Here is a 12042-nt window from a genome sequence, read left to right as displayed (position 1 = left end):
CCTCATTCGTTGTCCACATACCTGCAGTTACAACAGCTGGGTTCACCGAAGCACGAGTTAGCTTTATATTCGAATGTCTGTACAAAAACGAACAGAATCATGCCAACCAATCAAAACTCCATTTGCTTCCACGTCTGAACGCACTCGATACAGTATGTCCAAAATCAAACAAAATTCCCAACTTGGAGACAACCATACCATGTCTGCCCTTTGTGGAGAAAAAGAAAAAAGAAAAGTGCAAACACATGCACTCTGCCTTAATAAAAACAGTGGAGTTTCCACAAAAACCAGCAAGAACCTTTTTTATTGTCAGGGACAGCTTTACAAGGTTGACACAAACAGGATGGAAAATTATAAAGCAGTGCACCTCTAAACTCCTGCACTGTCCCTGCTCCCCCATCCCCAAAAATTAACCACATCAGATGTGCCAAACTTTAAAACACAAGACTTCAAAAAGCACAACTATTTAGGCAACTCCACCTCGTCCATCAAAGTTCACTCCTCCCACCCCAAGAATGCCAACTGTATAGCCAAACTAAACAGCTAGACAAATCTTATACACTCCACAACATTTAGCATTAAACCTACCCCCCACCCCCATTTTTTAATTCATAGCTTAGAACAAAACAATAGCAAGAGTACAACATTGTATCCCCTCAAATCTAAATTTGGCCACTGTCACGACATCCCTACCATATCGATTACTCTAATAATAATAATAATAATAATAATAATAAAAACCCTGCAATTCAGTGTGGCCCAGGGCAGGGGGTGGGGAAAGAAGCTGACACATTGTACATTATGTATATTCATTTATTCATTTTTTTTTGTTGTTGGGAAGGGGAGTCAGGGGGTAGGTGGAGAAACAAGGTAGAAACGGCACAAAGTCACACAAAGAAAACAACCGTCTCTCAAAGTGGTTTGCCTTCCAAAGCAATTACTGCATTCCCAAGCTTCTCGGCCAAACTCTTACGATCCTTTATATCTTCCAAGCCGTTCACCTGCCACTCATGTTTGATACCTGTGGGGAAAAGGAGTTCAAGGTAAGAACACCTTTTAACAAACCAACACATGAACCTGCATGTAATGATGTAATCAACACAAATAAATAAATTTGAGGTAGGACTAGTTTTGAGGTTGGACAGAAATCTAATCTTGCGTTTAAATTAGAATAAGGCAGTATCATGAATTTGCACAATAATATTGTATTGTCCATAAGCCGATGAACACCAGCCTTGGACGAATAGCCAGAACGGTCCTCAATTCCGAGGCGCATAGCCAAAATTGGCGGTTGGCCCGTCGTGTGAGGGTTGAAGGAAACGAGCACTTACCTGAACGGAAGCACACGGGTTTAATCCGAAACCCACAATGAACAAACAACACGACAAATAAAATGCAATAATGATTTAATGAAAATAGAAATCAAAGAATGAAAGTGTCAAAATAAAAGTTGAAGTAAAGGCAAATTCTACTTCGAGACGTCACCACTCGGTCACAAATACAATAAACAGGGGAAAGATAAAGAAATAAAATAAATGTTCAATTTTATATCGTGCAGCTACTTAGCTGGTCCCAACAACTTATTTTGTAAAGGTGATTGCGATGGTCTGGTCCCAATGTCTCCCGTGCCGGAGCGCCCAAAATGGCGCCGGCAGACGATGGCGACGCACACAGCCATCGAGCAAGCTGTGAAAACGGCCCTCTTTTGTTCCCTCTGTCCCTCCCCCGTACGGCACGGCCTTTAGTCCACCACAGGCCAAGCAGTCTCCAAAACCTCCTTCAATAAATAGCCACCGCCGCAGCAAGAGCTCTTTGCTCTCAAAATCACACACCAAAAACTACCTCAGCACACGAATAGAGCAAGATGGCACCCCCTCCTCCTCCAGCACAAAAAACCCCAAGAGATTCTTCTTTTTACGGTCCTTTTCCCGAGAACTTTCTCGCTCTGACGTCACACTGGCCAAATGCCGAGCCCCATCAAACCACCCCATGGTCGTGCTCGACCAATGACGAACTTCAGGACGTGGCCTGCCGCTTAGCTTGGCGTGAGTGTCATAATGGTATGGCTTACTTGCTGATCGGCAATATTCGGGTACTGCCGGCGGTTCCGGTGGTTGTTTAAATTGAGGTTTTTATGGCCAGCCTCGTTTTGGTTGTAAAAACGTAGGGAAACGCCACAGGAGGCAATCACATACTGGGGGGGGGGGGGGTGAACCAACCTTAATCCCCAAATAGTTAACACCGCTTCACTCCCTGTGTGAAGACACAATCTTAAGCTCCAGTTGCCCTTCTTGAATACATCGAGGTGTCTCCTACATGTCCACGGTCCATGTTATTACTATACAATCCTATCTGTACTATGGTATTCCATCATCTACCCCCACAAATGCAACAATAGTATGATGCTAGGTATTTATGTATAGTCGTATAGACTTCAATGTTCCCTTTCAGGTTTACTGATGAAACCAAAATAGAGGGGGCTGAAAATCGTATGTCAATGACTGTTACCATATATCCACATCAATGCTAGATGTCCCACCCACATCCACCGCTACATCTGGGACCCAGGAGGTGGCGTCGTAGGAGAAGACCTACCACGCCTGCAATGGACCTTGCTGAACCGTCTACGTACGGGGGTCGGCTACTTCAAATCGTCACTGAAGATGTGGGGCCTGGCAGACAGCGCCGTGTGCGAGTGCGGCGAGCCTGAGCAGACTGCCAAACACATAATTACCACCTGCCCCCTATACAGACCACCTTCAGAAGCCGGCCTCTTCGATGTAGGACCAGAGACGAGGGCATGGCTGCACGACACTGAGCTGGCCATCTGATACACGAAAGAAGAAGAATGCTAGATGAGCCACAACCTTCTCTGAAGAAGCTGTGATCAAAGATCCCATCAACAGAATCAGAATCAAATAAATGAGCATGTTCTTCCTGTCCTGTACATCAACTGCAGAAAAGATAAATATATCATCCAAAGGCATGACAGAAACTGACTGAAGGAAAGACTCTCAACATGTGAATATGGGTGTGGTGAGTAATTCATTTCTAACATTGAGGACACACCTCAGTGTACTATATTCATGTCTTTGTGCTCAACCGTACATCGATTTTGACTGACGAGTTACCCTCGATTTTCAGGCGACTTAATAGTGGCGTTGACTGGATTCCATGTGATGTCATTTTCTCTGGTCTGGAAGAGTTTGTTTGCGATCTCCACAATCAGCCACAATGCCATGATGTAAACAAAGCTCGTTACAATCTGTTCACAACAAAATGTCAAACCGATGAAGCTCTCCTACCAACCAGATATTGCCAGAGACAGCGCACCTTATGAGCCGCTTATCAGTGTGCGATTTATCGTCGATGTCTTGACACCTCAATCAGTGCCCCAAGTCCAGCGAATCATGGATGGAAGATTGACAATGAATGCCTCACAATAACTGGATGTGCGACGCTCCGGCCCCTCAGTGTGCATTGTAAATGCTACCAGAATAAATGCAAACACACCAACTGTTTCTGCATCAGAGATGGCCTCCCTTGCACTGACCTTTGCGGGTGCAGCGATTGCTACAATCGTAACGAACACATGACCAGTGATGATGACAATGATCCTGGAGACGAAACCAGAAATGAGGATCGATTGAACTCATTTTCTGACAGTAACCGATACATTTTTGCTTATTCGAGATTCGGCTGTTGAAAATGTCGAATGATGATGTACACTAATTAGTAATGATGACATCACTAATTAGTATGAATCACATTTGAATTGCAGCATGGTATCTTTGCATTTCCCGTGTTCCAATTACATGCTCTGTGTATTTGCCGCCATAACCGTTCGATTTCATGTAGAAATATGACAAATTTGATGCACATCTATTGACGTCATAAATACTCAACATGCATCGTAATTACCAGGAACCATCCACTTTTGTATTCTGCAGTCAATTTAAACATTTTTTGCATTCCCTTGGTTCGCCTCACTCCAAAATGTTCAAGATTGACTTTGGCGGATAATCTTTTTATATTCAAATTTGATGACGTCATGACAATGTGCATAGCAATCAATTGGAACATTGACTTGTTGTATTCCACATACATGAATTATGTAAAGTTGATGGCGAAACTTGGCATTAAACACCCAATATACAGACTTCGCATTTAATATGGAATATATTTTTTTTCTCGACTTGGGTTTACTTTCTGAACTCAGTATATTATCTGGTGTTTCTTTTACACTTTGGTGATTTATTTGTTAAAAGAACCATGTCACCGATTGTCTTTCGCAGCAAGAAGTCAATAACAGGATTATATCACAGGTGGCGTGACAAAATGTAAGGACAGGTACATTTGACGATTGGCTTCACAATCGGGTATAAAAGGGTTGTTGCGTTCTGTATTAGTGGAAAACTGCTGCACGTCTACAAAAGTTATTGCCGCTTCCTCTGGAGATGGTCCGTCAACTTGACAATGCTGTTTGTCATGGAGTGGTGGCGTTACGAAATTCTGGCATGAAACAGCGTGCTATTGCTCGGCAGTATGGCATCACTCAAGGTCAGGTGTCAAAGATCCTGAAACGAAATGCTCAGAGGGGTGTCCCTACTCCAATACTGAGGCCAGGACGTCCACGCAGAACCACAAGGAGATGATCGCCAGCTGCACCGGTGAGTCTGCAATGGCCGTACCAAGTCAGCTAATCGGCTTAGGGCTGAGTGGCAGCAACTGACAAATGTGCCTGTATCCAGAAGGCTAGTCAACCAACGACTGGTTCAAGCAGGCTATCATGCCAGGCGTCCCCTGTGAAAGCCACGCCTGACCAAACAGCCAGCGCCGATTGCAGTGGGCCAGAGAGCACCGTCAATGGCAGCCAGGACACTGGAATCACGTGACCTTCAGTGACTAGTCTAGATTTCTGGTCTATCGTCAAGATGGCCACGTCCGAGTGCGCAGACAAGTGCATGAAGCCCACAACGAAGATTGTATAGTGCCAAGAGTCCAAGCTGGATGTGGTGGGGTGACCGTTTGGGCTGCTTTTTATGCAGGGGGCAAAACTGACCTGGTTCTGAATGGAAGCCTGAACCAGTTCAAGTACAGGGTCATTCTGGAATAAACATTGCTTCCATTTGCTCTTGCAGCCTTTTGAGGAAACTTTGTCTTCCAAGATGACACTGCATGGCCTCATCGTGCTCGCATGATCCAACACTTTCTTGCTGACCATGGTGTAGAGCATATGGAGTGGCCTGCCATGTCCCCGGATATGAATCCGATAGAGAACTTGTGGGCAGAAGTAACGCGTCAAATCGACCACTTGGACCAGCAGCCGACCTCTGTGCGTGAATTGCAGCAGGCCATTGTCACTGCATGGCAAGCGATTCCTGTCCAAACCTTGGCAAATCTCGTGAACAGCATGCCTCGACGTGTACGTGCTCTCCTGAATGCTCGTAGGGGTTACACGAAGTACTGAACTGTAATTTTACTGTCCGTAATCCCAGTCATAATTTTGTTTTTGTTGAAATTTTTTTTGGCTAATGTGCAAAATAAAGAGATACTTCTGGAAAACGTACAGAAGTTTTACACAGTACTGTCCGTGAATTGAGTTCGATATCAGTTTACATCACTTTCAAGGATCAACTTATTTGCTTCGAAATGTCAAATGTGGTTTTTGTTTCTTTTAAAGGTCACATTAACAAAATCTAGAATAATTTCAACATAATTCCAATGAACTTTTGGTTCTAAGTCACCTTGAAAAGTAAGTTCACCCCCACAAAAAAAATATTCCATATTAAATGCCAAGTCTGTAGATTCTACATCTTGAATGCTACCACAGCTACATCTACAGGCCATATACAAATTTGTTGACGTCATAGAAAATTAATGTGCAACCCAACAAGCAGGAACATTGGATTTTTGGAGTCTACATACTCAAATTATAAATGAAAAACCATTTCCAGTTTGCCGAAAAAATTTGCATCGAAAATCATTTTAAAGCCTCGGAGATGTTGGCCCACCTTCTATCTCGACTGAGTACGTACGAGGATAGTGAACTTCAACTTTGATGCTTGGCCTCACTCAAATACAAAACCCTGAATAGGATACCACACCAAAATATACAAAATAGTGATGCACATTTTCCCGGAAGACAAAGGCAAGCTTTGCTGGGTCATTTTAAGTGGCAACCTCATAAGTCCAACATCTTGAAACTTTAATTCTGAGGCAAGCAATGATCAAACAATTAAACCTGCAAAACATTCAGAAGAAAGGCCATTGCAAGCACATCAAAATGCAAGAACTAGATGGTTACAATATTTCTCAGCAATTGATCCAAAAAGGTTTTGCTAAAAGATGGAGTAGTTGAACAGCGAACTGTTTGCCATGGATATTTTTCATCAAGATCATGCCTCTAATGGTCAAATCCTAAAGCTGAATACACGCTTGAAAAGCTTAAAGTAGTTTAAAGTATTTTAAAGCATATTTCACTCGTATCTTCACCAATATCTTACACGAGCCTCGATCTTGTATACAAAAATAAATAAATTATTAGAACACCGAAATTGGCCTTCAAACTTTGACCAATGATGCTCCATGGACTGCTCAGGCAGCAGGATTTGCATTTTTGTGAACAATGAAATGGCATCGATTTTTTTTCCCTTAAGTTCGGCATATTAATATAGCAAGATATAAGAATGCACTTGGGCAATTCAAACAATGACCAATAATAAAGCATATTACCAGTGAACTTCCTCTTGATGGCATCCTTTGAGCTAGCATAGACCATTTTGCTCCTTAGCGGCGCCTTTTCTGGGGCCCTGGACAAGAAGGGAAGAAGTGACTCCATAAGGGGAAGCAATTCATGAGTGCACAGCTCTTGATTCACAAATTAGTATCAAGTATAAATACAAATAGATAAATAGAGACAAAGATAAATTACTAATACAACTGGAATGGCAATCTTCAATGTCGCATCGTCGACCGATATGCCTCCTCCATTATACATACTTGTACCATGTTTGATTTAAATCCCTTCAGCTGTTCAACATTTTTACCTGACATGACCTCTGACCTTTAATGCAGAAATCTGATCAGTTCGTCTTTTCATCATACTATATACTTACACCAAGTTTGGTCAAAATCCCATCACTGGTTCACAAGTTAGTACAGTAACAGAATTTTTACCTCATGGGACCTCTGATCTTTGGACCCCATAATCTAATCAGTTCATCTTTGTACATACTTGTACCAAGTTTGAATTAGTTCCCTTCAGCCATTCTTAAGTTGTCGTAGCAACGAAAACCTATTACAAACTCTGACCTTTGACGTGGTGACCCCTAAATCTAATCAGTTAATCTTTACATCATTATACATACCTGTACCAAGTCTGACTTGGATTCCTTCAGCCATTCTCAAGTCATCATGTCAATGAAAAACTATCACGGATGGACGCATGGACGGACAGACAGATTGACAACCCCAACACATAATGCCTCCGGCGACTTCGTCAGTGGAGGCATAAAAACAAAATACAACTCTTAAGTTGATATTGGCAAAGTGCTCGCTAGCCACAGTGAAACGACAATACAAGGTCATCCCAAAAGTTCCGTCATGCCATATACATGCCATAATTAGGGAGAGATGTCAACAAGTCACTTTACCCAAGTCTCAAGTCATCGTAGTATTACTTCAACGTATGCAAAGTCCCACATTTACATAAAAGCCGAGATGGAATACAAGCTTTTCAAGGAATTAAGATGCAAGGATTTATTGCAATGTATTTTCTGAAAAGCTGTTTAACTCAAGTAAAAATTTATACTCGTTTCGTGGCCGTTTTTTTTGCTTTATTCCCAACAAAAAGAAATCGTACAAAAATAAGCAATTTGGCGTTTGTCTGCTTTTTTTACCACGATACATTCCGTCGTTACTTATCCAATCTCAAACAAACGTAACAGGATGATGTATGGTTTTCTCCCCCAAGCGGGCTTTTCCTGCCATTGCCGTCAATGGGGTTGCGTGTTGAGGTGTATATCCATGTTAAGTTAGCTTTATCGTGGCATTTTCACAAGGCCGCTTCTAATAACAAAACTAACGATAATAGTAACGTTATTACAAAAGAATATTAATACCAATAGTATCCCACCTCCCCAAAGGGTTTTTCCTCCTTGAACAAACGTCGTGTCAACATTTATAAATAGCTCATCATGGCGTTTTCGTGGAAGCAACGGCCCAACGGCCTCTACCAGTGGTAAAAATATTATAAATCACAAACACGTATGATTAGCTTTTTAAACAGTCACTAATGCTGTTTATAACACTAAAATAAATTTGGAGGAATCCTGACATCCATGAGGTACATTTTACTTACAGAACTGGGCAAAGATCTACTGTACTCTTATATACCCCACAATGGTTGGGTTAATAACATGGCCCTTCCTGCCGCTATCATGGTGTTTTTCATAGTGAACTTTCGAAACTCGCTCCTGCTGTTTAACACGAAACTGAAAGGGAGGAAGCCCAGGTTGTGCTCATTTACCAAGTAGCTAGCTAGCACTTGCCAAGCCAGCCATTCCTAATCAACGGTTTTGAATGGAGTGCTTGCTCGAATGCTTAAACCACTTGGCGATCTCTCCAGAAGAAACTTGGTAAATTAACACACACCCAATGTTCTTGAGACCCGACGATAGATCGACTGCAATCTATATACCCCAAAGAGGAATGACCCTTCCGGCCGCTCCCGTAGTGAGCGGGTGTACTCGTGCATGTTAAATTTAATTCTCATATTTAGTGTATCTACTTGAACATATTATATCTACATGACATTAGTCAGTAACCTCAGATTATGTTTAAATGGTTTATACAGAGAACAAAAGCGTTCAATGTGGGCCAGGAAAGGAGATTTTAATAATTTACTTGTTCATTGTGTAAATTTAAAAAACGAATAATCAAGGGGAACCAGGAAGGGGGTGGGACACTGGGGAATTGGGAAGGGGCAGGACACTGGGGAAAATGAAACAAAGAACTTATCAACTTCAATTGTTGTCGTGATACAATTTACAATTATTGACCGAGTTTCAATAATCCAAGCTAAATTACATTTAGTCACAATCATTTTATCGGGTTGGGACGTGCACAGGGCCAAGTTTCCCCAGATTCGACATGCATGTCGATGACATGGTTTAAATAAAGTTGCGCTTCCGTTGGAAAGACTGATTGCTTGCCAAAGACTGATGTTTGGACATGGTGTGCTCTGTGGCATTTGGAGTGGACAAATGACATTCCCTTAAATCTTTGAGCCGTTCGTTTTCTAGGTTCCGTACATCCTAGAGCTGAAATTTGGCCCACGGTCCTCTTTTGTGGTACATTTTCATCTATCAGAACGTAAAAAAAAAAAAAAAATATATATATATTAGGACTTTTTAAGGATATATATATATATATACAGTGATCCCTCGTTTATCGCGGGGGTTACGTTCCAGAACCCCCCGCGATAGACGAAAATCCGCGAAGTAGCGACCATATTTTTATTTTATTATTCATATATATATTTTAAAGCTTTATTACCCTCCCCACACTTATTAACCTTTCCCACACTCTTATTAACCTTTCTCACACTCTTATTAACCTTTCCCATACTCTTATAAACACTTCCTATACTCTTAAACACTTTTTACACTCTTAAACATACGTAATTTTAACAACATATAAAATTCTAATGGGTACTCACCATTGAAGATACTGTAGCTACCCATGGGTCCCCCAAGCAAGACCAGCATCAGAATCTCCTTGCTCCAGCCGGTGACGTCACCGGCGGGGATCCCCGGCGCGAGAGTGGCTGGTCACGTGACCGCTAAAGCGTGCCGCGCTTTGCGGGTATAATCAGCTACACCTGTTGATCACGTGACCACCGAAGCACGCCACGCTTGAGAGGCGTGGCTTTCGGTTTCTGGTTGTGCTTTATAATGCAGCCCGATACTAAAACGGGCTTTTCAGTGTTCTCGAGTTGGTTTTGAGAATAAATATCTTCTCGGACGAGTTTGTGTCTTGCCCGTCATTTCGTCCGTATCAAGCAAGAGCCCCGGCTCTTCAATACTACAACTTGCGTGATGAAGATGATGATGAATTAGCTGTGCAGTACTGATGACGATGAAGGTGATGACGATGATGAATGTACTGCACAGCCAGAAAGAGCATTACAGTTACCCATTACGTGGGTAACTCGCGCAAGTGGAAGCTGCCGCATCTGCGTTTTCCATACGCACGACTCTTTGTCTACCCTTCTACTGTACACTATGTACAGTATTTTATTTCTTGTAATATGTTTTAATTACTGTATTTTTCTTATTTCTTTACGTTTTTTAATTTTTTAGGCTAGAAAATGCTTATTTTACCACAAAAATATTTAAAATAATAGTATATAAAAATACATTTATACCGCAAAATCCCGCGATATAGTGAAAAATCCACGATATAAATTTACATATACTAGCGAGAAAAACCCACGATGTACCGAAGCCGCGAAAAGTGAACCGCGATATAGCGAGGGATGACTGTATATATATATATATATATATATATATATATATATATATATATATATATACACACACATGTATATATACACGAGTATATATACACAGTGCATTCAGACCTTAACTTTTTCACATTTTGTTATGTTGCAGCCTTATGCTGAAATCGTTTAAATTCTTTTTTCCCCTCATCAATCGACATTCAATACCCCATAACTACAAGGAGAAAACAGGATTTTAGAAAGTTTTGCAAATTTATTAAAAAGAAAAAACTGAAATATCACATTTACATAAGTATTCATACCCTTTGCAATGACACTTGAAATTTAGCTCAGGTGCCTCCCATTTCTTTTGATCATCTTCGAGATGTTTCTACACCTTGATTAGAGTCCACCTGTGGTAAATTCAATTGATTGGACATGATTTGGAAAGACCTGTGCACAGAATTTTGTTTCTCAGTCTGAGTCTCCTTTAGGTGCTTTTTTGCAAACTCCAAGCAGGCTTTCATGTGTCTTTCACTGAGAGGCTTCCGTCTGGCCACTCTGCCATAAAGCCCAGATCGGTGGAGTGTTGCAGTGATGGTTGTCCTTCCGGAAGTTTCTCCCATCTCCACACAGGATCTCTGGAGATCAGCCAGTGACCATCGGGTTCATTGTCACCTCTCTTACCAAAGCCCTTCTCCCCCGATTGCTCAGTTTGGCCGGGCGGCCAGCTCTAGGAAGAGCCCTGGTTGTTCCAAACTTCTTCCATTTAAGAATTATGGAGGCCACTGTGCTCTTGGGAATATTCAATGCAGCAGAAATTTTTTTGTAAGCTTGCCCAAATCTGTGCCTCGACACAATCCTGTCTGAGCTCTCCAGGCAGTTCCTTCGACCTCATGGCTTGGTTTTTGCTTTGATATGCATTGTCAGCTGTGAGACCTTATATAGACAGGTGTGTGCCTTTCCAAATCATGTCCAATCAATTGAATTTACCACAGGTGGACTCCAATCAAGGTGTAGAAACATCTCAAAGATGATCAAGAGAAATGGGAGGCACCTGAGCTAAATTTCAAGTGTCATAGCAAAGGGTATGAATACTTATGTAAATGTGATATTTCAGTTTTTTTTCTTTTTAATAAATTTGCAAAACTTTCTAAAATCCTGTTTTCTCTGTCAATATGGGGTATTGAGTGTAGATTGATGAGGGAAAAAATGAATTTAAACGATTTCAGCATAAGGCTGCAACTTAACAAAATGTGAAAAAAGTGAAGGGGGTCTGAATACTTTATGAATGCTCTGTGTGTATATATCTATATATATATATATATATATCTATATATATCTATATATATATATATCTATATATCTATATATATCTATATATCTATATATCTATATATATCTATATATCTATATATATCTATATATATATATATATATATATATATATATATATATTTGGTTTAAAACAAACAAAACAAAAAAAAAGTGTAGCCATAAAACATTTTTTTTTGGTTTACTTGTTTTAAACCCTGTTT

The 12042-nt window shown here is 41.0% G+C and overlaps 1 protein-coding gene across 1 annotated transcript in view; it reads right to left on the bottom strand.

The window, feature by feature from the left end:
• Positions 1 to 285: 285 nt before the first annotated feature.
• Positions 286 to 12042, bottom strand: part of LOC137436832 (cofilin-2) — a 77208-nt gene continuing 65451 nt past the window's right edge. The window contains exons 3-4 of the mRNA XM_068130986.2: positions 6736 to 6812; positions 286 to 1021 (exon numbers count right to left, since the gene is read on the bottom strand). Of these exons, the coding sequence (XP_067987087.1) occupies positions 912 to 1021; positions 6736 to 6812 (187 nt within the window). The 3' untranslated portion in view covers positions 286 to 911. The remainder of the gene's footprint in view (positions 1022 to 6735; positions 6813 to 12042) is intronic.

The sequence above is a fragment of the Myxine glutinosa genome, chromosome 11, assembly GCF_964187855.1.
Source record: "Myxine glutinosa chromosome 11, kmMyxGlut1.1, whole genome shotgun sequence".
Lineage (NCBI taxonomy): Eukaryota > Metazoa > Chordata > Myxini > Myxiniformes > Myxinidae > Myxine > Myxine glutinosa.
Note: the sequence above shows the minus strand (reverse complement) of the source record. Positions and strands in the feature narration are given on the sequence as shown.